Source organism: Anser cygnoides, chromosome 11 (assembly GCF_040182565.1).
Source record: "Anser cygnoides isolate HZ-2024a breed goose chromosome 11, Taihu_goose_T2T_genome, whole genome shotgun sequence".
NCBI classification, from domain to species: Eukaryota; Metazoa; Chordata; class Aves; order Anseriformes; family Anatidae; genus Anser; species Anser cygnoides.
The window spans coordinates 17045401-17072380 of NC_089883.1; the positions used below are offsets into that span (position 1 = coordinate 17045401).

A 26980-nucleotide genomic window follows, 5' to 3' on the forward strand; every position below is an offset into this window, starting at 1 on the left:
TCTAGTTATAATTTAATGTTATTACTTCCCTTTAATAACTATACATAAAATTGAACATTGTTTCTTCATCTACAAGTTAATTCTTCTTCATAGTTTTCATTGTATCCAGCTTCATAACAAGTATACCCAAGTCATTAATGCTGCAGCAACAGTATTCCAGTGGTTGTGGTATAGGAAAGATAAGGAACAAGGCTCACAGGAAATGGCATGGCATGGTCTTTCAGCCATACAAGCTATCCCTAAAGAGCTACGTCCAAAAGCTCGACCATACCCTCCAAAGTGTCTCTACAAGTCTAAACAACAGTATCTCTCTCCCTCCACACTTCACTTCTTCTGCGTCCCATCTAGACTTACAAGAAGTCACTGCCCTAGAATCTAAATAGCTAACACAGGGCTGTTGAGAATTTACAAGGATATGTATGTGTATATATACATATATATATATATGTAGCTGGATACAACATTAGGCAGAGGAAAGAAGCCCGTGCCTTTATGGAAGGGGTTTATGTTCTAAGTGAGATACAGGCAAAATTCTGTAAATACTGCTGCTGGTCTCCTGTTCTCCTCTCTGCATAGCAGATGTACCTTATTATAATGTTCTGAAGCGCATGTATCTACACAGGTGCAAGGAACAGCACTGCTAAGCTACAGTGCTCCCCTGACCCCTTTTCTTTCTGATTTTGATATGAACAAACATGAGAGTTGGAAAAGAGCTTTTGTAGCCATTCAAATTAACCAACAAAAACCAACATCTACAAATGGAGCAGAGAAGCGTTAGCAATGCCCCAGCTGGAAGACTACTCAAAAGAAAGCTGGACACACATGATGGTGAGGACAAATCCAAGCTAAAACCCAGCCTACATGTTCTGAAGACTATAACACGTACTCTCAGACTGAAGAGCTGTTCAGGAGAAAATGTATCAGATTCAGATGTGTGATGGGGAAAGCTTACAATACTGAAGTACAGAAAGAAACATTGCTTAACATTACATATGTGAGCTTGTACACCAATTATCCTACCGGTGCATAACCAACTCATACATTAAACTGAAGATTCTTCTGTACATCTGAAGAGCGTACGTTATCTAATCTGCATTGATGCTGTCATACTAATAGTTTCTTAAGGTTGCTACTTGTAGTTAACTTCAATTTCAGCACAAATACGTATCCGATAAAGACTGGCAATTTACTTGAATTTTGCCACAGGGAGCTCATCTATTGCGTGTCCTGTTCTATAGATAGTCTATAAGGAAAGCCTGCTGAAAGAACAAATCAAATATTAATTTAAAATATAGTAATTTCATATTAGTTCCCACTGTGCGCCACTATCTCCCAGTGCAAGTATGATGATCCCATTATGAAATATTCACATGGAAAATTAATCTAAATCCTGACGTGTTTTTAAATGCAATTTGGACAATCATATCCTCTCCACAGCGGCACAGAACAATTTCTACTCAGTGCGAGTAAAGAAATAGAGCTATTTGTTAAGTGACTGCCGACCCAGTGGGGCAGAGGGGAAGACACTGTTACTGGACCCCATTCAAACCAGGCAAGAAACAGGCTGTGCAATCCCATGGGATCGCGCGCTGAAAACTAATTACTGACTGGTTTAGGAGGGGTGGAAAAAATATTTTCTAAGGAAGCCCTTAATGTAAAAGGCAGTGGGGAGGAAGACAGAAGATTGTTCTTCACTGCAGTACTTACTGGAAAAAGGCTCAGAACTACAAATCAAAGAAGCTGCCTACTTCTGCGTGATTTCTATTTTTAGCAAGTCAGTACTTTGTGTATGTGAGGGTGGGAGGGACAAGACCAAATTCTGGTATTGCTTCCCCTACTACGTAAAACTAACCATAACAGAACATTATGGTGAATTATCCAGGCCAAAACGGGTAACTCAATGGCTTGCTCGATTACAAGAGCATGAGCTTCTCTATCTATCAGTGCTCCCTACCGCTATCATGTTATTCAATTTAGGCTACCCTCCTCCACCACAAAAGGGTAGAACATCTGTTTACAATGGATTAGGAAACAAGAATCCTGTTAGAGATTACTAAATACCCTTGAGAATATCAACACTTTTTTTTTTTAAAACGTAAAATCAAGATTTAAATGTTTAGCACCCATAATGTGTTTAATATTCCTAAATACACGTAACCTAAATAAATCTCCATGTGCAAGGGCTAGAAACAACTCTGAAGACTTACTGAGGATACTACTGAGTTAGGGAGAGCAGGTGTGAGGAAAGCACCCAGTCCTGCACACACTGGGGCAGTTCCCCAACCCTGCATTAGCCCATCTACATAGCTCCACCAGACCACACAGCCTGTGGCTTAGGATTTCTCTACAGATATACCACAGCAGGAAAATCCATGGACAACAGAAGCAGACTTCTGTGTTCCAGGACAAGTCAGCACCATTGTGACCCTGGCAGTGCTTGTTGCTCTGCAGGATCTGCAGGACCACACCAGACCTTCCAGCATTCAAATGAATGTTCTCTGCTTTCTCAGGCCCTTCCTTGAGTACAACACAGCTCCTTGAAACAAGAACACCCCTACTAGTTTTGAATGCTAAGCACATATTTGAAAAATCTGCCCCTAAAATAGCATAATTATAAGAGAAGATAATGTTTTCATTTCAAGACATTTTGGACTCATCATACATACACTGCACAGGAGCATGGGACTCATTTTGAGACTTCCCTATGGCTGTTTGTTAATTGGTACGTTCACTGAAGAAGTCATTAGTAACATTATTTGCCTGAGAAAACATTGGACATAGTTTGATATGAATTTTTGCTGCATTTATACTATGACCAGGAAAAATTCAAGGGATATAAATGACTGATGTCTTTCTTAACCAAAGGGTAGTTTGCTGTACAGATTACATAACTTCAAGCATCGTATAAACTTAAAAACAAGCCTTGAATTCAAATCCTACCCATTAACTCAAACATTTAGAATTTGACTCACTGTTAACAAACCAAACATTGAGACTAATTTCACACAGAGACATGTACAGCTCTGCAGCCCTCACGCAGACTGTAACCAGCTTTCCTGCCTCCGCCAGACGTCACCTTGCCTCTTAGACTGAGGGGATGGGAGAACAAAACTGAAGAGAGGATCCTATTCCAGGCTGCAAGCTTGTTGACATGGCCTGTAGCAGAATACACAAACATCTGGGTCCTTGGTCTCAACATCACCCACTTTGAAAGAAACTCTTCTGGATGAGTGCTTTTAACTGAAATACTTGCTACTGTTACATATTGTCTTTCAAGTAATAAGAACAAAGTATTTAGCACAGATCAAAGCTGGAATAGTTCACCGTTACTTACAATTCTGTTTTCAATTGAATACCTTAGGTAAGGACTTCTTATCATGCATTTTAACGAGTCCTCATATCAGAAAGTTTCAACCACGATAGTTATGTTTTAGTATCCACATGGACATACTCAGCTTTAAAGGCTACTCACAACTCCTAGCACCAATTCAAAGTACCACGTTTTGAGCTTTTTTTTTTTTTTTTGCAGAGGTAGGCCCAAAACCCATTCCCATAGTATATAAGTAGCAGTACGGTGTGTGCCCTCAAGTACCTATGAAGTACAACAACCCACTGGCTAGATGTTTTCCTTGAAACAAAGATTAGTTAGCTGGTAACTGATAAGGTTTACTGATTTTCCTCTCTATAAAAGTAAAACCAGCTCCCAGGCACAGTCAGATTTCAATCTCTGTTTACATTAATCTGCGTCCTGCACATTGGACTAGAAGCCAGCTCCAGAACTTCATAACAATGTACAGAGCATGGAGCTTACAGCTCTTCTCCTCTCATCAGGACGAAAATCATACTGAAAAAAGTACCTCAGCTACATCTGATAGCTGAAGTTGCCTATGGTCTGTATATACTGTATCAGTTAACATAATTTATTACCTGAATAATCTATTTTCTGAAAATAGTATGTAAAAAAAATATTTTCTCAGGTCCAAATACAACTTCAAGAAATGGTATTGAAACTAAATGCAGTTAATTTGCAGGATTTTTTTTAAAGTAGAAGATATGTCCCAATTATTAAAGAACTCAGCTTATTTCTACTACTTGGTGTTAGTTCTCCATATGCATTTTCTAAATTTCTTTCTTTATTTTTACACTGAATCTCACTAAAATCCTGAGTATTGATCTAACATTCGGGTGTTCATATAGACTCAAATGGGAAAAAATAAAATACTGTTCCTATACCTAGCTATTTCATAAACACCAGCACTTTATTAAATCACACTTTAAAAGCCTGCCCATATATTCTCCACAAAGAAAAAAATCATTGGAATCTCCAGTTATGATTTGGGGTAGAACACTAAGCCACATTTACAGGAACCATAGGTGATTCCCTATAGCAGAGGAACCAGAGTCCTTGCAGTCTGTGAGCCTTGAACTGTTAACAAGACCAACTTCTCACCAAAGCGGTAGGTAATAGCTAGCTGGAGATACATCTAGGACAAACAAAATCCAAGAATTAACAGACTGAAGTGACAGAATGGGAAATATTCTCTGTGCATCTATTTAAAAACCAAAAGGAAGTCAAACCGAGGTTCAGCATTTAAAAAAGGTCGAAGATTCAAGAAGCCCTTTCCCCATATTTAGTACTAAGAAACACCTTTTTCCTTCTTTTTAAATAACAGCACAGACAGTACTTGAACCCTCAGCTTAAAGGTGGAAAGCTTTCCATCTCGTTACTAATGCCCTGACACAGCCGTCCCCATAGCATCCATTAGTATTGTTCAAAAAGGCATCAGAGGAGATTAGGCCCCCTACATTTTGCAATCACAGCCACCGCTAGATTAGACTGTGAGCAAGATTTCCTTTTGCTCACCATTTTCTATTGTATATTACCAACAGCTACAGCAAATATTTAAAACCTTAATAAAAACACATTCTTTTAGGGCATAGCTGGGAAAAAGTCAAGTAACAAAACAGAGGGAGCAGAAGGCAGCAGAAACACTGTTAATAATAGGGCATAACACAGTAATACCAGCCAAGATACCCGCATGTACAAATGAGGAATTACTAAGCTAACAAAAAAAATTGTTTGAGTTCCCTTCTGGTCTAGTGTGCCAAGATAGACACAGACACGAAGCCTCAGAAGCTAACAAGTATGTTAAGTAAAACTCCTATTACGAGATAAACACTCACACGCTTGGTTTTAATGCGCTACACCCACCAAAATGAGAAACTGGACACCACGTCTGAAGAGGTGCCTGAAGGAAACGAGACCTGAAACTTGAACACCGAAGTCCCGCAATATTCTAGTATTTCTGAAATATTTATAATCCACCCCCGCCCCCTTATCTGCGCCTATTAAAACCATACAAATGGCAGCCAGGAATTAGTAGCTGAAGAAGAAAGTACACTACCCATCTATTGACATTTTGGCAAGGAAATTAATGTGAACTGTATGTATGAGAGTCAAGTCTTGGAAAGTGTTGCTTAACAAATTAAGACGAAAAAGAAGGGAAATAACTTCAACAGAAAATTATTACCGATCGTATGAGCTGAAGTCAAAAAAGTGGAGAACTTATAAACTTGATGGTTTTCTGAGAGAAAAAAATGCTACTTCAAAGACATGATTTTTATTGAGTCTGAAAATACACCAGTGAAGAGTTAAACCAGAGGGAGACTGTTTTGCAGCATTCTTAAATTAACATATCTTTCAGCATAATTACTTCGGCTGTTATTGTATACATACACACATGCTCACAGGGCCAATTTAACATGACGAAGACCTGTAAGAAGTTTCAGGCAGCTGCTATGGGGAGACGCAACTTTCAATTTTACACCAGTCTGCACACCAGTATGAAATTAAAATAAAAACAGATATTACTTCAGCATTTAGTTGTGCTTTTTTTTTTTTCTATTGCAAGACACTGCGTGCATGTGTGCCTTTTTCCAGAACCTCAGAAAGCAGCTATATTTCAAGAGAATATTTTGTCCTACAGGTTGGAACCCAGCTCTCTCATTTCATACAAGACAACAATCTGCAAATTTCAGGCTAACGCAATTTCTCACAATCCTTCACGTGGTAGAATTCCAACATAAAAGTATTATTTTAATAGCAAACAACACATCTTCATTTTCGTGTTTGTTATTAATAAAAATGCATTTAAATGGGGTAAAAAAAAGTATGTTTTCTCTGTCTTTGTAGCTATGTGATATCACCAGTTTGAAACAGTACGCAAAACAAATTACTCCTCTACCTGCTGATACCTGCCTGTCAGTATGCAGTAAGAGACCTCCGAAAGCACTCTGAAATCGGTATGCAACTCAGCAAGTCAACACCGGCGCTGAACTTTGAAGAACTGCACTTGGAAGCCGCAATTGCCTGGAATAAGCCTGGAAAGTACATTTGGGGGTGGAAGCTCACAAAAGCGAGGGCAGCGAACGACACCTGGGAGCCAGCAGCTCAGCGGTGCCGTGTCCCCGCCGGCAGCCCCGGGGAGGCGGCGCGATCAGGTGCTCGCCGGGCGCGGGCACGCTCCGGCGGTGACCTCACACCGAAACCCCGCGGTTTCGCCGCGGAGCAGCCGCCGCACGCCGAGCCCCGGCAGCGCTCACGCCCGCTGCGAGCGCGTCAAAGCCGCGGCGGCTGCTCGCGAAGCGCAGCTGGAAATTAGCTCCAAATTCAAACCCGAGCCGGTCCCAAAGCAAGCCTTTAATTCCACGGCGAGGACGACCAACCTGTTGGGCGTCCCGGGGAAGCCGGGCGTCCCGCAGGGCGGCGGAGGCAGGGCAGGGCACACGCCTGCACCTGCGCCTTCGGCACCTCGGCAGCGGGCGTTGGGCCGCGGCTCGCCGGGGAGAGCCGCCCTTCGCCTCTGCTCACCGGGCAGCACCCAGCCCCGGCCCGCCGGGCGGCTGCGGGAGGGATCCCGCAGCGCCGGACCTCCCCCGTTAACCCCCTCGTGGCGGCCCCAGACAAAAGGGCACGGCCTTGCCCGGCACCCAGGCGGCCCCGAGCGCTCCTGTGACTGCTCCCGCCGCCCCCGGCCCGGCCCAGGCCCCTCTCGGAGCCCTCCCGGAGCCCGCCCGGCCCCGCAGGCAGGCGGGGGGCGCCCGGGGGAGGCCCCGGCCCGCCTCGCCCACCCCCCTCGGGCCGGGCGGCCGCGGGCAGCCGGGGCTCGGGCTCCCCGGTGCGAGGGGCGGCTGTGGGGACGGAAGCGGGGAGGGAGCCCCCCGGCGGAGCCTTCTTACCTTGGTGGAAGCGGCCGCGGCCCTGGCAGACATTTTGTTTCCTTCTTTCCCCCCCGGAGCCGGCCGAGCGAGTGCGCGCCTGCGAGTGCCCAGAGCGGGGGAGAGAAACTCCCCGCCGCCTCCCGCGCCTCACACGGCTGCCCGGATAAACATCCCACGGCCGGGGAGGAGGAGGAGGAGGAAGAGGAGGGGAGAGGCGGGTAGCGAGGGAAGGGGCGGGGAAAGAGGGAGGAGGAGGAGGAAGGAGAGCGGAGCCTCAAGTTTGACCAAAGTGCGGTGCGGGCAGCGCCCGGCCTCCGGGGCCCCGCTGAGTGCGCCCGGGGTCTCCCCGCGGAGGATGGCCGCGGCCCAGAGCCCTCAGCGCCCCGCTGCCGGCAGGCCCGGCCCGGCCCATCGCGCCCCGAGCGGCGGCGGAGCTGGAGCCGGAGCAGGCCCCAGGCCCGCCGCCCCCGGGAGCAGGAGGCGTTTTGAACCGCGGCACGGCACGCAGGGCTTCGGTGTCTTTCACAAAACAAGCAAACGAAGGAGAGAGGCATGGCAAGCGTGCCCTGCTGCCTCCAGCCCCTGCCGGCGTGCTGCGAAACCCCAGCGGAAAGGGGGCTCCTGCCTCCAGCCCCAGCCCCACTGCTCGCCGCTCTCCCTCATCAAATTCCTCGCTTGGAGTCATCGGTGTTATCATCCCGCAGTGAAGGGAGAGTGCATGAGGAAACACCCAGTCAGAGCTGGAGTACCACACGCTCCCCAGACACTGCGGGACACGGGTGGCTATTGAAGCCCAGTATCAGGGCCTCAGGTTTTGCAGTTTTACTTTTCACATGCTACCAGCCGCTGTAGTGCTCCCTCCACGAAGCCTTCAGATGCATCTGAGTTCCTGAAGAGGCAACAATGTCTTGATCCGAATCACTGCTTCGCAAAGGAACGCCCTACCCAAGGCTTCTGTACGAGTTTTATGTTTGTTCTCCTTTGAAAATAAACAAATTCATATTCCAGGAAATAGCTGAAGCAAATTCCCAAGGCAGCAGCCTGAAACCAAGGGGGAAGGCCACCTCCTCAGCTGCAGCAAGGAGGACGCGGCGCTGAGCAGCGAAGGCCACCATGGCCTTCCTTCTCCCTGGGAGCCAGGGCCATGCCAGCCCTCTCCCAAGCACACGCCAGCATGGCCTCAGCGCCCCAGTGCACACCAGTTTTGTCAGCACCATCCCGAACCTCTGGCACCCGAATGCTCCTGCAGTGCCCCAGCACCCTGCCTTCTCCCCCAGAGCCCAGCGGTCACACATCGCTCCGGATGCACCAGTCCCCACAGGAATTCTCCTCTGGTGTAGCACTGCCTTCTGCCAAAGCTCCTCTGATGACCCCGCCACAAAAACTCCATTGCCTTCTTTTTATTATTATTAGGTCATTGCTAGAAGTAACTAAGCCTCAGATTTTTCTTAAATCTATCTACGCACACTGAAGGAGGAATGTGACATTTTTTATTACCACATCACATGCGTAATTGTCAGAGGAGGCAGGAAGGAAAAGGCTGAGATCACAACAGGAAGGAGGGGGAAGATTTCAAGGTGTCGAGACACGAAAAGAAACTCAGCGAGGGAATGAGGGGAGAGTGACCTGAGAATGAGCAGGCTCCTAATCCCTCCCTTCCATCTGCCCTGCCTTGAACATGGACGGGGGCAATGCCTGCTGTCTGGGCACGAGGAAAGCACAGATCAAAGACCTGAAACCAAGGAGGTGTGAGGCCAGGGAATGAAAGAGGACCACAGGGAGTGCAAACACAGGGAGGTGGAGATGGATGCTAAAATGAGAGGGGCCACAGGAAAGAAAATAATTCTGCGAGTTCTGGGATAAAGACTGGGGAGACAGAAAAAGATGAAGGAAAAAATACAAAGCAAGGAAAGCTCCACCAAAAAGGGAGGTGCAGTTTTGGTATCATCTTACGGAACACTGGTTGACAAAAGGCCACAGATCCACACACTGGATTTGACAAGGACGCAGACTATTTGACAAGGAAGGGCTGCTAACTAGGGGTTCAAAACACCTTGCAGCGGATTCAAGATGATCACAGATGACCTCTTGCCAGCCTGGGCGAGGACACAACTCCTCTGGCCCACAGAGACTCATGGAATTTCTTTCCTTCCTTCCTTCTTTACTCTCAGTCTCTGTTTTCCTTTTCTTTCTTCCTTCATTTCCTACCCTCCCTCTCTCCCCTCCTGCCTTCTCCTTCCTTTGAATAGTTGTGTGAGACTCTGCCTCCACTGCTGGTATCAGCCCCAGGAGCTAGAAGCACCGTCTTCCTCTCTTAGCCTTGGTAAAATGTACACACTTGGTGGTGGCTGAAGAGATACAAACTATTTCAATGAAAGTTTTTTCTTGTTCAGGAACATACTGCTGCCACTTCAAATTCTTCTTCTGGAGGACTTTTTTATCTCTTCATTAACTAATTACTCACAGGCAAAGCTACCATCACAATACTGAAAATGCCAAATCACACATTGGTCAAATGTCAGTCAAATAGCCTAAATATATGAAATAAAATAAAATAAACCTTGAATGATTCTCCTATTTACCTTCCTTTGAAAGTTCTTAATAAAGTATTACAAAATTCACCTTTGAAATGAGAAATTTATGTATTTTGAAGAATGTTGTGGTTCTAATATATTCATGAATTCCCTGAAAAAAACTAAGAACAGCAAATACCTATCCATATATACATTTGTGTCAATACATAGCGATACATATATATACACACATATCAATGTTTATGAATATACATGCACAATATATAGAGAGTACATTCTGTCAGATACGGATGTATACCAAGTTCCATCTGTTAGAGAAGACAGATGGAGGATCAGAACTTTAAATCATATTCCTGTGACTGCCCTTTTAGGTCCTGAAAACAGGACCTAAACAGACATCCACGTCTTCAGAGAGAAAACTGTCTGAAAACTCAACAGCTGAAGAAGAGCAGTACTTTACATATCTTTCAAATAACTGCCACTGAGAGATATCTAAAAGAAGTATGTTAATATTTTCTTGGTAGGAAACCTAAAAATAAAATCACTATTGAATCGCTGTTCTTCAAGCCCCAAACCTAAATTGGTTCAAAGGGCACAGAAGGACAATCAGATGTGTGAATCCTTATTTTTGTTTTATGGCATGTGTTTCTGTTACACTGCAAGAACAGGAAGTCTATTCTCTACTTGATGTTGATTTAACTTTTTAAGAAATGTTTTGATCACTTGAAGATGGGGAAGAAGGAAACTGCAGAACCACAGCCACCACCGAGACAACTTCCTGTGGTTTTTGTGGTGCGTGTGGCTCAGAAAGAGAACAATTCGTAGAAGATCTTTCAAAGATATCAGATGTTTTTGCTGCCATCTGAGGTAGTCTTGGGAAAATTAGCTACATATATGCCTGTGTGGTATCAATGATGCCAAGCAGTTCCCTGTTAGTAATTGCCACTTGATTTCAACATTTCAGGAACAAAGATAAAAAGGGCAGAGAAAATCAGAATTCACAGTGCAAACTACAGAAGAATAAAGTACCTTTTTTCCAACTCAAGGAATAAGAAAGTGGTTTCAAGAAACCACCAGGAAATTCATGTGCTTAAAATTAAAATTTTTTAGTGTTTTGCCGAATCAAGTACCTAGGGAAAAATAATGCAGTAATGATGCCTAGTAACGACTCTTATCTTCCTCCCACTTCCATGCAGTTAAAGCTTGCTTCCTACATCTTCTTCCTCATTAAAAGGCTGCGTACCGCTGCAGATCCCTCTTCTAAAAACACTGCAGATAGCTGCCCAATATTACGGTGAGTAGCGTCTTCCAACACCTCATTGCCTCTCACATAGTAGAACTGTTAGACAAGGACAAAATCCCAACCATCTATAATTGCTCTCTCATTAATGGATGAAAGTATTCACCTCAAGTACACACCAAAGGCTGAATAAGCCCTGAATGGGAATAAACCCAACCTGTCTTGCCAGTCAGCCAGTCTTAAACTCCTGATGTTCTAAACTCATTGCCATTTCTTATTTATTACCTTAAAAGTCTATGAAGTTTAACACATTGCAAGGTTTTTCTGATCAGTGAGACCATCATTTTAGTTTCTATGCAAATGGCAAGTGTGCAAATGGAATTAAAAGTAGGTTGTAGGGGCAAAGCAAGATTATTTTCAGCCTTAAAATATTAAAAGAATTTATTACTGTAGAGCTGAAGAGAACTTAGGCAACACTCTTTGGTTGTTATTTTAGGATATCCTTATAAAAAGATTTTCTGTCTCCTTGGTTTTGGCCAGGTCTTAGAGAATCTCTGTCATCCATATTATTATGTATAGTGACAAAATCTGGGAACATAAAAAAGTGTTATCAGTAAGTTTTAATCTCGGTTCATGAGAGCAGAGCTAATTTATTACAGAAATGTTATGTAAAACTATCCTACGTCCCATCTCTGACAGACACTTTGTGAATGGGACTGTGTATTTTAAATGCAAGGCAGCTGATCAAGGCTGATTTTAGGAAATGCTTCACTATAAGTAGCCACTGGATGTCAAAATGTCAGATATACTTAATCTGCACTGCTCTGCTTTCTCCAGCTTTATTTAGTTGAGAGGGGACAGTAAAAATAATCAAAGACAGCTGCAAAACTTAAGCAGTCATAAATTTGCTACTGATGTGGTTTCCTTCAGATAAACAATTACACCAGGGACAATGCCATCCATGCTCCATTGATCCAGAATTTTTATTTTTCATATTTTGCTTTCAGAGAGCATGATAATGTGACTCAGACAGAAAGCAACATGTACCAAAGATTAACTGCACAGGTGTCTTTGATGAGTAAAAGCAAAGAAATAACACATCAAAACAAAGACCTTTGTCACTTACAATCTGTAAGCATTTTGGAAAGGCAGGCCAGGGATAGCTTAATAAATTTGATTGATTTAATGAACTTGCTGGCAAGCTCCTCTCTATCCCAGAATTTTCCAGGAACCCTTGCACACAACACAAGGTGACAAGGCTGATCCTGGAAACCCAACGAGAAATCCCCACCTATCGGGACTGATGAAGCCGACTATGTGGGTTTTGCAAAGGTGTGGCTTTCCAACCCAGAGAGTTTTGAAACCTGAGTTCACTTCACTTCTCCAGTTTCTTGAACGCAAATGTCTCGGTTGCAGTGAGTACCGCAGGAAAGCATCGTGACTCATTTTGGTTAATGAGAGGGCATGCATGCAGAACAGGAAACCATGGGCTGAAAACTGCTATATTCAACATGAAAACCTAACACTGAAAATATTTATACTGCCAACTAATTTTACAAATACCACAAAAACTCAATCTCGTTTGCTTCTTAGCTCTTCATGTAAATACTTTATTGTGTAATTGCAGAAATGTAGAAACTTAAATTGCGGAACTTTAGAAGCTATAATCACCTGTTATTGCCACTCAGCTTTCGACTCCCCTCTCTCTTGCTATGCTCTAACTTTTCTTGTTATAGCTGGCACAAGGCTCCATCTATTCTAAAAATCACATGCACAACTCCATCAAGTCAAGGCACTAACGGTGTTCTTAAAAGCAGGAACACCAGATTACACCAGTAATTCCAGCGTAATCTTTACCTCAGTTGGTAGCTCTGTCCTAGTAGCACCTGCTTTATAGGAGTGACTTTGGTAAGGTTTAGAGGAGGTAAGTAAGGTGATTAAGCTTCAGGTGGTCACGCCCACAGAGCTATGTACCCATTCCACCTTGCTATTTGTTTTTGTTTCTACTTCCCGATGTTAAAATCAGTTAAAAGAAGAACACTTTAAAAAGACTGCTGTTTGTGTTAGTGGAAGAAACTCAGGTAATCCTACTAGTACCCCAGGCAGCTCTCGTAACAGTGTATTTCTGGATGACTGTATTGCACAGTGCTGTCACAAGTGTCTGCGATGGTTTTGCTGGGGCTCCCACTCAAAGCCATTATCATTCAAAAATATATTCAACCTGATAAATTAACTTGTAAAATATTAGACTATGGTAGAACATAGTTTTATGAATTTTAACTCTATGTTTCAATAACTCACCCTCCACCAGAAACAATCTCATTTAAGACAAATTTGTTGAGCATCACACACTTCTCATCTTACGAGTTACATGTGCTCTTCAGTCACTTCCAGCGTGCAGCAACTAGGGAGACATCTGCTTATCTGTGATATTGCATATTCTGCCTTTAGCTGTGCCTGTAATCAATAGCAAACCCCAGCTCACAGGGACATGTGGTTTTGCAGTACACCCTGGTGGAACGTTTCATCTGTAACTGTTAGACTGTGGTTAATATTAATCTTTTAAATTATACAAATAAAACTCACAACAACTTTTTTAAAAGAAGTTAAAATGTTTTCATTTTATGTAATGGTTTCAAGATGGCAATATACAAGAGAGAATAATAGAGTAGAAAGTGCTTAGTATGGGAGGATATTGCATTATTTCCTGACCTGCTGTTGTCAGGAAAGAAAAACGTCACAGGTTGACTTTTGGGCTTTGGTATGTCACAGCACGTGAAATCCTCAGGCAACACACACTGATGTGACAGAGGCCGCACATTTTTCTAATGTTACTTGACCACCCGTTTCTGCTCTTGCACCTATTTTCACCTCCTTGATAGCTGCATCAAGCTAACTGTGTAGGGGAGTAACAAAAATGATACTGGCTAAAAATTATTCTTGTAGCCCAGAGGCAGGAATGGGGACTTTTTTTAGCTGGGTTTTCCAGCTCTCCAGGCATTCACACTGCATACAGATCTGTAAATTGATTTACATTTGCCAGACCAGGAGCTCTTCAGAGAATCTCAGTGGTGGCACCTGTCTCCAGGTAGGGGCTCAACTCTGATCTCAGCTGGCTAAAGCTGGCGGTGTGCTCGCTTACTCAGAAAATATTCGCATTTCAGTAGACAAACATATGTAACTAAGGGTGTATCTCAAACTCCAACTTTAAATCTAAGAAATAAGCAATCAGAATTTTTCCTGGTTCTGTTGCATTACCAGAGAAACCTTCTTTGTTATGTAAGACCAGATGCCACAACCTCCATCACGGTGATGCCAAGAGGCTCTAATCAGAGCAATGCTTTAATCTAGTTAAACGTATACAGAGAGCCCAGAAAGATTCAAAGCAAAAATATTTACACTGCACAGCTAACTGTTCAAACTCCCTGTGCTTGCACTGGGCAAGGGCAGACGCTATTTACCACATCTGGGTGAGCACTTCTCATGTCTAACATTTCTAGGTTATTAGGTAGCACTGCCTTCACCGACAAGGGCCCATTATATCCATTTCACTAGCTAAACCTTTTCTTTACACATCTGTCAATTCCATCCAGTGCGCAAGCTGAAAACCTGTAACTGCCATATCTTTTTTTAAACGTGTGAGATTTTAATCCTTGTGAAAGGTGCTAAAGCAAGAGCCTAGGGAACGAAATGCTTCTTGTTCTCAGAGCAGGTAAAGCAAGGACAAGCAATAAAGAAAGCTTCCCTGTAAAGTCCAGTCTGTGGCTGTTTTTGGTCCCTCGATGCCTTTGCCTTTTACATGTGCCTGAAAGCTTGCCTGTTTGGTGTTATAAAGATACAGCTTCTGCCTATAAATCTCACTCCTTAGCTAGCAAGTCCTTCTGAAAGCCTTTTCAAAATGGAGAGAAGACATTTTTGCTCAGTGTCAGAGTCTTTGTGAGTCACATAACTCCGGTACTTCTTTGCTTTAAGATGACTAAATGTGTAACCGGCAGCAAGGTGCTCGATACTGATGTGATTTATATGGCTTCTTATGAGAAACATAACAAATGTTTTGACAAAGTTCTTACACAGATATTTCATTTGGACTTTTTTCCCAAGCTTTTCAAAAGCTTCTCATTAGAAGGGGCAGCCCTTGAAACACTTCTCTTCTGGGCCTCCTGAAGGCCCAGTTACACACCTGGAGGTTGGAGCAAGCCCTACGACTATTTCCCGATGATGTGCCATGCTGGCAATGCTCAGAACATCGGATTCTTGTGCTAGTGCCATTCAGACATGGACTACTGGACAAATACTTCTAAGGTTTCATATCAGTATAGCTATACTCTATTTGGACAACTGGCCATCTCTTTGTTTTCTTAAAAATATATGCCAAGAGCATGCAAAAACAGAGCAAACCTAGCCCCTAAGTAATCAGAGAAAACATCTCAAAACATTTTACTAGAAGAAAGCACCCTGACTTTTAATACACTTGTCTTCCAGTATTCGTACTCCTCTTTCCAATTCCATACCTGTGCCAGCGCCCTCACAGGCCTTAATGGTGCTGACAAATTGATTATGAAGATAATTAGTCATTTCTCTTTAAAAGCTCTGTAGTCTGGAGGCAGCAACTGAGGTTGGCAGTGATTTTCACGGCAGAGCGGAGGAGGAAGCCGTGTTCCCTATGAAGGCCAGAGAGTAGAGAAGTTGCCATGGCTCACATGAAGCCTCCCCTCCCTGTGCCCTGGCCTGTGCTGCATCTGCATCATCTGCTGTTCACCCACTCCTTGGTCTTGGCACAGAAATTATCTAGAGGGGTAATCACTGAATGTTTACATCATTTGTGAAAATCAGTGAAATGATCTCTACCTACGTAAACATGTTCAACGAGGATTACTAATCACATATGATGCTCATTATATTTGCAAAGGCATGGGATAATGCAGCAGTTCTTGCCCTCAGTATATTAAAAACAACAGAAAATTCTGAGCTGTGCAAAATCTTTGTTCATATATATGCAGGGTCAGCTTTACCCATGCATGGTCACGAAAGGCCCAGAGACAAGGGTGTGACCAGTGTTGCCTCCCTCCAGCAGCACAAGCCCCATCTTGCATAACCTGCTAGGGAGGCAGAAGAGCAATAAGATGAATGCAGCTTCAGAACGTGTCACTGTGTTAGCACTCGACAAGGCTACAACACAGGTAATGAGATCTTATTAGAGCATGATTTAATATTGTGACTCAGGTTCAATGCTGAGCACGTGAAAGTTGTTACTTGAATTAAACTTCCAAACAAAAATTTCATTACGTATAATAATTCATTTAAAAAATTGTATTTTGTTTCTAAGTGATCGGACTGGATTGGATTGTGTAACTTAAAGATACCTAAATCACACCCCCACGTCACTGCAAACCTAATTGCAGTGACCTCTCAAGGCTAAGTTGGCTGAGGAGTTTGCATCACCCTCCGCTAGCTCTCCATCCAAAACCTGTCACATCAATAGTGAGGAAGGTCAGTGGTCTACCAGTACAGTCTGGTGTGGTGGAAAGGAGCTGTCTCAAAGTAAGGAGCACCTGGGAACAGTCTTCTTTACCACAATTCATATTATTATTTAGACAGCATGAAAAGCAGTATTCCACAGCATCAGCCTCTTCCCTGTTTTTAAAGAGATGTTTCTTGTATTTGAGACTGAAATTAATTCAGCCAACATATGCACTCCACCATTAAAAGGCTCTTTGAATATATGGAAACAGAGATGCCTTTGAAAGTCATGCATGTGAAGCTGTTTGGGAGCAATTTCGGTGTGGATTCAGTGGGTGCAGCCAGCCGCAGGCGGTGCCCCCTTACCGCATGCCTGCTGAGCAGCGGAGGGGGCAGCTGCCGGGCAGAGGGGACACTGCTGCTGCTGCTCAGCCACATCCCTAAGCTGGCTGGGGAGGAAGGAAGCCTCCACCTCTGCCAGAGGACTCTGTCAAAACCCTCCCATAAGAGCCGGTTAAAGGACGCAGTGAATCAGCGCGCTGCCTCTGGAGGCACCTTCCCCAGGCACCCGCTCGGACCTGCTTCGCTCCACCTGCACCCACACAGCCCTCGGCCCCGGGCGCAGCTCCTACCCCAGAAACCTTCACCGGGCTCCAGGAGAGCCCGACACTGCATTTCTCATATTTTTAGCAACAACCCTGTTGCTGGGATGTATTGCAAATGAAATAAACACGCCATTATATAACGTTATTATGGCTATAAGGCAGTCTTTGCCTCAGAGGGACAAAGTAGAGCAGCCACAAAAATTCGGACATGTTAAGGGGCAGAAGACAACACACAGCTGGCCACTGACTGCATTATATCTTGATTAAAAATAGGGGTACAACAGAGTACCTGAACCGAGGATATCCCCTTACTCCAGCACAAAGTTATGCACATATAAATCTTGAATGACTTGCAGCACAAAAACAAATTGCTGGGTCACCAGCTGAGATTTCAACTCATTTTGAGCCTCCAATTATGCTTGAACAGCTCTTGAAAACACAGAAATCTGTTTCTGACTGCATAGCAGAGCACGGAATGGGCCAGACAAATATTGTAGTAACCTTCAAAAGCAATGTGATAGCTGGTGTGCGAGGCGTCCTCTGCCCCCTCCTCTTTAGTGAAGTCAGTACTGACTGTGGAAACATTTAATCATAAGATGCTCCAATAATTGACTGATTTTTCTATTTTTAACATTCATTTCAATATTTTAAACAAGTATTGGATGTAGTTCGTGATAAAATCTTTCCATTTCCATTCCCTGCTATATGGAAGAAGTATTTAATAGACATGCTTTGATGTAAGCATAGATTTGCAGACAGATAATTTTCTTCTGAACAAACTTGTTTCTGTAAATATAAATGCAATGCAAACATAACTGGCACAGTCCTGTCTGTGGTAACAGCTGTGATTAAATCATACCTGCTTCTATTGTCAGGGATGTTTATTAAGCTCCACTTTGCAATGAGAGAGCAAACTGCAACTACACCCATGTTTAGCAGCGGCAGGATACAGATGTTGAATTCTGGACTGCACTAGCCAGCCTCACATCCCTTCAGCTCTGCAACTTCTCATTTTTCTCTTCTCTTTCCTAGTTTATGGGTTTCTGAATATGGAGAACATTTACTAGGCTCTTCTTCTTTATTGTGTTACATATCTGATGGGAAAAAAAGTCTAAAATGCACTGCATGAGGCATACTGCTTCTCAAAATTCATTTTCCAAGCATTTTCTGGGGTCTTTTTAGAAGGAAATACTGATTTTCCACAGAGAATTCTCATGTGTGACTTTAGCATTGTGGCCTGTTCCTCAGGGGGCTGCTGAGACCCAAGCAGCCCCAACGCCTGGCTTTTACCAGCCAGCTGCCACAGGCACGCTCTCCGACCCAGGGTTAATCGCTTAACTTCTGTGAACATCAGTAAAACATCAAAAGGAGGCTACGTGGCCTAATTAATACCTTTAAGAAGCTTTTAAAGTGCTTTAGAAATTAACTGGTGCTACACAAACACACAACACTGCTGTAGAACTGCAGCTGAAAAATACAAAATTAACCTAAATACTGGGGCTCATTCTTAAAAGCTCAGGCAACCTGTACATCCAGTTGCTACCATTTTCCTTTTGTTTTTTCTCTCCTGACGGAGTGTCTTTAAGCCTTGTCACTGCGGATCCCCTCCACAGGAGTGCAGAGGGTGTGCTCCTTACACCCGCTGCCTCCTGGTGCAGTGCCGCCCCCCGCTCTGCTCTCCGGCACCTGCTTTGTGCATGTTCGGTACAGCCTGGGCCTTTCTGAAAGCTGCACTGTACTGCAAAGCATCAACGGATTGTTAATTTCTTCATATTATCACCTCAGTTACTCCTTCAGCATTACAGTCGTGTAATCCCTGTCCTTGGAGGTTTTGAAGATGAGACTGGCTGAACAACCTGGTCTGGCCTCACTGACGAGCCAGCCCTGGGCAGGAGGCTGGAGCTCTCCTGTCCCTTCTGACCTGAATTATGCCCCGATCCGAACATTACTGCCTACTACTGCCTACATCACTACTACTTCCCAGTAAAAATTAGGATTTCCTAGGCTTTTCACCTCTGTATCAGCTTGTATTTGCAACAGAATATAATTTTAGGTTCTGTACATTTTCAAACTCCCTAGCTAGCTTTCTGAAGTACTTTCCAACTCTGGTGGAGGTCACTTTTTCCAGCTTCTTATATAACCACAGCGAGCTTTATTCTGCCTTTTTTCCCCCTTCCACTGTCTGACAGGAGGCATTACTGCCATTTGGCAAACAGTGTGCTTTTAGAGGTTTTTTCCTTATTCCTTTCTCCAAGAGGAACTGTACAAGTTCTAAAAACAGGTCAGCCTTGCACACACCTATCTGAGCATTTCTCCTGTCTTTAAAAGCTAATTACTGTGAAAACAAAAGAATTTACATGCAAAACTGAGTAAAACAACTGCTGGAGAAAGGAACCAAAAGGGAGAAGCTAGAAACTGAACAACTAAGACACACTTTTTTTACTTCCAAATTCTCTAGTTACATTTTTCAGCAAACTATTATCAATACCTCGTTTCCTCAAAGCATCACGCAATACCCAAGCATAGACAGTTCAAGTATTTTTGGTTTTATGGATTTAAGATCTATACTGCTAGAGCCAAGCATCTTTTTTTTTTCTTTTTTCTTTTCTCTTTTTTCTTTTCTCTTTTTGCATTTTTCTTTTCTCTTTTTTCTTTTCTCTTTTTTCTTTTTTCTTTTTCCTTGCAAATATAAGCTCATATAAATGGCTCCAGTGAGTAATTTTCCTTAAGGGCCACTACATAAGTCTGGCATATTTTCAGACTATCCACATCACTGAAGGTTGCTTACAGCTTTGAGCAAAACAGTGAAAGCACTGCCATCCTCATGACCAGGCAGCCAAGGAGACAACTGCTTTGATAGTTACGGAAAAAAGGACTCTCTGTTTGCACAAACACTTGAGCACTTTTAGGTTTCTTCCCAAAGCCTGTCCACACTTAGAGCTCCTGGTGGGCGAGCAAAGCAACCCACACGTGATCCGTGAGTCCACACTGCATGGTTATCCTGTGATTAAACCACTTTTGCTTCCTTTTGCTGTGGCCACTATGCAATGGAGCCTTGCAAAATAAGTCCACAGCATCCTGCTGTTGTTCTCCTCAGAATATATGTTTGAGATTTTAGCACAAGGATTGTAGGATTGAGCACTACTGGAAGGCAATAGATCATGATGCCAAAGAACAATTTCCTTGATTGTCTGTTCATCCTCTCACCCAGTTCAGCCAGGACAGCCAGCACCACTCCCCAGTTCTGACAAGCCGCCCGGAGGAAGCACTGCTAAACCATGCAAAGAAGCTACTGCACCTATCAGAGAGATAATGACTATGAGATACAGGAGAATCAACAAAAAGGTGATGCTAAAATGAGGGGCTGGAAGGTGGGAAACAGTTGTTTTGGGGACTGGAATGTATCCAGGTCTACTTTTGTCTACATAAACTTAATTCACAGACCAAACCGAATCCACTACAGTAGTAAAGTGGCAGAGAATTTACAACAACATAGTGACATAGACAAGCTTCATGGAAAAAGCCTCCAACAACTGAAACCAAAATGTAAACAATGTCTAAAACTCAGCCTGTTTAGAGCTGTGAGGGAGTGGGCAGTTCAGATTGACAAGCAAAGCAACATTCCAGCTCTGCCTTATGATCCCAGTAATGAGGACGGCCACAACAAGCAGCTTTTGTTCCTTGTATGATATCCATGGCCCTTGGCCACGTCCCCCAAGATTTCTGTGCCTTAACGATAAAGACTTATCAGCCAGAGACAGTTTTCTCAAGTGTTTCATGGAATGTTTCTGCTTTCTTTCATACGGTACTGAGAGGTATTTTCTCTTTGTGGCATGTGGACTGGTATCTACTCTGAACTGTTTAAACGTCTGTAAAATGGTGGTGTCCTTAAAAGAACAACCCCATCATGTAGAGAACTGAAGGAAAACTCTAATTTAACTGAAGAGCCCTAAAGCTGCCTCAGTTCAGACTTGTTCCCAAGAGAAAATTGCTGGGAGCCAACTGCTGCTGCTTCCTTCTTTGCTTTCTGTTACTGGCAAGACTGAATCTATTTTTTACTGACATGCCACTTATAATATGCTGTGAAATGCAGACAAAATACAAAGAGGGATAGCAAGCTGTCCTGATAAAAAATTTGACATTGGTTTCCAGTGCTTGGAAACAGTTTTGTGGTGCTTTGAACTCAGGTAATGCAGGGACAATAATACAGCAGCTCAACATTGTTGTGGTTTAGTCGCACACAAATGTCAGCTGTGAGACAACCAGCTACCTTATGGTAAAGAGTATACTCTAGCATCTTCACATTTAGACTGCTGCTTGTAGTGGCTCTTAATCTGTAGCATGGCTGTGCTACTGACTTTCTGCGTAACTGCTGAAGTCCCTTAATTTACTCAGTTTCATCACCTAAAAAGTAAAAATAAGATATAAGAGAACCTTTGTAAACCACTTCAAGGTCTTGTGATGGATATCTTATATAAATGCTGTGTTTTTTTTACGGTAAACATTTCTTTGCTACATTCACAATTTTCTTATATATCTCCAAATAGAATTGGAAACATGTCTTGATAATGCTTCATTGACACCCTTGATTTTGCAACTTTGATTTTAGACATCTCTCCTCATCTGCTCGATCTACTTTGTCATTCCTGTTCTCTCTGATGTTTCTTCTGATCCCCAGATAGGATCTCATTTGTGCTGCTTTGGCAATATCTAACTCTCTGGCTGCCTTTAACCTACTGAATCACTTCCTACCTTGACACGATGCCTGTAAACTCCTCTTCACCTGATCTGAAGATTAGCATTTCAATCATATTTCTCTTCTCCACTGTAGCAAACTCACATGCTGGAATGAATGTTGCAAGGCAGTAATTTGTGCTGCATTTCAAATCCAGTTCTTCTTTCACCATCTCTGTAATTTCCTTTTGTCTTGCTAGGAAACTTCTGCACTTACATTGTTAGAGCTTATACCTCTTTCTTTCTGTTTCTTTTTGTAAATAGCTTTAAGCAGCAATAAAAATAATGTTATCTAAGGATGCAGGTATACTTACAAAATGTCAGAAAAACATTTTCTTGGCAACAATCCCAGAGCAAAACAAAGATATTTTGGGAAGCCCTCAATACAAAAATAAATTCTATTCTAGACCAGGAGTCCCCATGCTTGTTCAGAGGAATGGATTCTATCACTTTTTCCATAGCTGCTAGCACCTCACCCACAGTGAGGTCCTCACCAAAATCAGTTAAGAGTCTTGGAGTTACAAGACTGTCCCACACCTGTACGCCTTCCCTCACACCCGTGTGAGCAAGGCCTCCCTTCTGCTGTCAACATCTCTCTCCCTGCTCTGCAGTGGTATGGTAACCATGGCCATTATCTGAAAGGAGAGAACGGGTAGGATGCTATGTAACTCATTTTTCTTTGTCTTTTAAAGGAGTTATCAGCTGGAAATAAAGGTAGGAGGCAGCAGCTGGTCATTTGTGCACTGCAGTAATAATGAGAGTCTAACACCAGCTCTGTGGAAGAATCAGTGAAATTTGTTCACTGAGCACAGGAGTAGCATCAAAGAATTTCAAAACTGTCCTTCCATCTCAGTTCCCAACTCAACAGGTGTTCCTGAATAACTAAAATTACACTTTTTTCTACCTGTATTTCCTTGGGCAGACACTGCACTTCATTTCTGATGGAAGGTGCAGCCCAGGGGAAGGCGAAAATGGCTCTGAGTCCTGTCTGTGTTGCCTGAACTCTGCCCGTGCCCAGGGTCACGGCAGCTCGTCATGTACATCAGCAGAATGCTACAGCCGTACTTGGTCATCTCCTCAGTGGACTTCTGTGATGGGAGCTGAAAACCACGGGCCTCCGAGCATCAAGCATTCACGGGAATTCTCTCCCGGCCTCTTGCAGGGGAAAATACAACTCTCTCAACTGAAGCTGCACAGGGGTCAAGCCACTGGAAGCGCGCAGGGGGAACCGGCTGGCATGGAGGAGCAGGACGGGGCTGCACGGTGAGGGCCAGGCTCACGCTGCCTTTTGCACGTCCACTGCGTGCGAAGATGAAGGTGCTGCAACTTAAGAGAAATCCAGCTGCTGCCCAGTCCATTGTAAGCCCTGCTCTGCTTGTCACTACCATGTCATCTCCCTCAGAATAACACTAGCATCTTTAATGCTTCTACATCTTAAAGAGCTGGTATAAAACGCTTTCCTGGTACTGCACAGCCACTTTCAGACTTACACAGGAGGCACTATTACAATCTATTTGTATCATCAGCCTGAATCATTTTATAGCCCTCATCTTTGGAGAGTACTCAGCTTGAGCTGAACAGTGCTGTTCTTCAGACTGATTTCACTGCCATGTGGAATGAGTGGATGCTGCATATGGTATTACACTGTTTCCAGATTTCCACTCTGCAGATGGCCATGGCATTTTCCACATGAGTCCTACTGTAATATCAGAAGCACATAAGTCATTTATAAGTAAGTGATATGCCACGGCACCTTATAGTGTGCTACGCAGTATTCAAAGCTGAACAGACAATACAAAAGAAACATTAGCATATCTCCCTGTTAATTTTATATACAGAACATGTATGCATCCCCCAAAAGTAGGAATGCAGAACAAATACTGATGTGTTAGTTAGCACATGAAAATGTCACAACTGCCATTAGATATGATCATCTAAAAAGTGACAGAATTATGGAGACCATGCCCACAGAAAACAACATGTGTCTGTGGTGTGGTCAAGGTACTGAAAATACTGCTAGCATTTATCTGAATTCACTTGTATAATAGGCAATTAGTTTGTTACTAGAGAAAGGCGGTGTCTAATTGCTGAGAATGACCCTTCTGTCTCTGTTTTCCACTCTCTTTCCCATTCCACTGGGCTAAACAAGGGAAAGATTTCTAGTCCTGCACACGAGGGATAAGCTGAGAAGTCTAGCCCAGTGATGCGCATGTTGTCTGTAGAGCACTGGGCACGCAAGGCGTTCAGAGCTGGCGTGCAGGTTTGGTGTTGAGGAGCCTGCGTCGCAGGCAGCCGCGCTGTGCTCACGTCAGCGTGCCCATGGGGGGATCCCTGGGGAAGCAGCTACGCCGGTCCCGAAGCTCCGTTGCCACCAAAGCACCCTGAGCCAGCCAGCCCAGTCAAATGCTGCAACTGGGTTATGCTGTTCAGTGTTACAAAAGGGTTTCCTTTTTTTGTTTTCAATCTGCCTATCAGTGAGGCCAGTGAGGAAGACAGCATTTCTGAACGCTAGCGCAGGTAACTAAATGCTGAACTAGCCGCTCAGGGAGGTAGGCACTTGTCTTCACAGAGACACTGGCTTATGTCTTCGTCATGATGGAGACAGGTTCGTACAGAAACACGGAGAAGAAGGAAACATTCCTTCTTGATTATGCAAACTCCCACACATGCTGTCATGAAGAATTTGTGTGGGAACTTATTTACAAAACTGGAACTAGCTGTCATTACACTGCACTGAAGCAGAAAGAAAAAAATTAACATGCTGTAAGTCAAATGTCACAGCAGAATTTAATATGCTGGAATTCTTGGAAAGTGTTCTAATGCTTTCAGCTCAAACAGTGTGCACGGCTTTTTATAGCAAAGAATTTTAATTATTATTAGTTTCTGGCAATCTCCATAGTCTGATGGCATTTTCTAATCCACAAAGCTTAAAACCTGAAGAGAAAGAGAAGGTGGTAGAAAAGGGAAGAATGCCTAATTTGAGTATTCAACATCTATTTATCCACGACTTACTAATACGGCGATATACGAGCAAGAGTTCAAGACTGAGACATTACTCCCATTTTGTCCCCAAATGTGCCATTATTAATCAACTGAATTCTTGTAACAGCAAAAATAGGTCAGAGAGAAGTGGGGAAGATGACATCAAGGATGGCAGTGTAGTGGAGGGACTGAGGGACGACAAGCAGAATGCTTTGTCTGGAGACCGGAAAGAAGCCCTGGAAAGACTGCTGCTGCTTCTACCAAAGCCGAGTCCCAGGGGGCCGTGGCACTTAAATGCAAATTGCTCTCAGTGGATTTATGGGTAAACAAGTTCCTGCCCTGCACTGCTTTCAGTGTGAGGGCACATTAACACTGCAGGGTTTCCACACGCTGCACCTCATTTCCTCTCCTTTTTACTATCCCATCCATGCGCTCCCTCGCAAGGCAAGTGCCGCCTTGGTTCACCCAGTCGGTATTCGCCCCTGCCGCTCCTCCTCCCTCCACACTGACATGGCGCCGGGCTTGCGCACGGCCATGAGGCAGCAAGGCCAGGCTCAGGCCAGCCAGCAGCAGCGCCGGGGCTGCCTGTCCCCTGCCCCACAGGCCACGTCCCGGCCAGGCGCTGCGCGGCCGGCGGCCCAGCTCTCCCCAGCTGCAGTGCCGACAGACTCTTCCTCGGCCGCATGGAGGCCATGACTCAGATTTGCTGCTGGTGGCAAGAACACGCTCGCGTTTTGATGAGTATCTGGAAGGAATACTTCAGACGCTGTAATTTTGACTGTGGCAGCCAGGGAATTATTACAGCACCATCTAAGGCCAGCTTGTTCACTGCACGTACATGGCACCGAGCTGGAGCAGAGCAGTGCATTGAAGGGATGAAGCAACACCACCACAGGGCTCCGTGACTCGCTTGCTCCCAGCACTGGAGCCAGTTCCCACAGCAATGGTCTCCACCAGAAGCCTGTGGTATTGGAGGAGCAGGAGAAACAACCCTGGAAAAGTTCCTGCGAGGTGACAGTCGTGGGGCAAACCCAGAGCCACAAACTGTCCCTCTGAACATTCAGGGGGTGGTATTCTCAAGACCCATTCAGCACTATATTGACAGGATGCCCTATGCTCCCCACTTCAAAAATAAAAGAAACAAAGGACATGATGCTAGAAACTATGGAGCACTTCCTATTATATTTGTTATTGCTCATGGGAAGTATAAAGACACAGCAATTTCTGGCTAGGTGGCTAAATCCAGAGCTGGAGACAATCTGGGTTTCCCTACACTTAGGCATTTTATGAATTGTGGCAGGGCACTGCTGTCTGTAGGAAAAGGATTTGCACAGTAGCCTTTTCCCCTTTGCCTCCTTTTATGCCTGTCACAGTTTCCCCAAGAGGCAAAACATTTGCATGAGATAAAAACTTTCACAGTATAACCTTATTTATCCTGTAGGATTTGTTATATGTTGTATGAATAATAAAGCATTACATGACTTGCAAAACTACCATATTTGTGGATTTGCATCTTTAACTTTTATATAAAAGTCAAACTGTGATTTTTCATGCAAGCTTCAATTATTAACATTTATCAACATCCAGTAATCAAAAGCTATCACATGTCAGTGTTGTCCTTGTTAATCCTTTTCCCCTGGGAAATGTCTTAAGGATCTGTAGGCTGCTGTGTTAAGCTCCCCTTTAGCACATAAAATTTATCCAAATATCTGTTGATGACAAAACTCCTACCAGATGACTTTTATTCCTCTGTGGCTGCTGAACTCCTTCCACCTAATAGGCCATTGTGTAGTTACTAGCCAAGCAAGCACCCATAACTACTCCTTATCAATGCTTCTCTGGGCCTTCCCTTACTTCCCAGGTGTCCCTGTAAACCTACCACTTGCAATGTAGTTACAGAACAGGAATTGTAACTGACTGATTAGGTTAGATGGTAAAGGAAACTGTCTTGAATGCCTTTTTCTCTGCTGCTTACTTTACTGTACTGCCATCACAGTACTTAAAATCTCCTTTGGAAAGACTAAACAAACTGCTTTCTGGTCACAAAATAACATCTCATTTACTGATGAACAGTAAAAGTATCTCTTATGTGCTCCTTACCCTACAAAATCATGAAACCCAAGATGGTAACACAAGGTCTGTTGCAAATCATCTTGTCCTTCTCCAGCTTCACTAGGCCAGGGCAATGTAAAAGTCTATGCCCA

General features: G+C 43.8%; 1 protein-coding gene across 8 annotated transcripts in view; it reads right to left on the reverse strand.

Moving 5' to 3' along the window:
• TJP1 (tight junction protein 1) overlaps positions 1 to 26980 on the reverse strand; it is a 164165-nt gene that overhangs the window by 72250 nt on the left and 64935 nt on the right. The window contains exons 1-2 of one of the 8 annotated variants that reach the window (XM_048060267.2): positions 7240 to 7424; positions 6260 to 6381 (exon numbers count right to left, since the gene is read on the reverse strand). The exons of 5 other annotated variants lie outside the window; for them this stretch is intronic. Coding sequence is in view for 1 of the 3 variants with exons in the window: in XM_048060264.2 (XP_047916221.1) it covers positions 7240 to 7272 (33 nt within the window). In the remaining 2 variants the exon portion in view is untranslated. Of the gene's footprint in view, positions 1 to 6259; positions 6382 to 6726; positions 6746 to 7239; positions 7430 to 26980 lie in introns of those variants that run through there. 2 more of the 8 variants (XM_048060264.2, XM_048060268.2) reach the window with 2 other exon arrangements.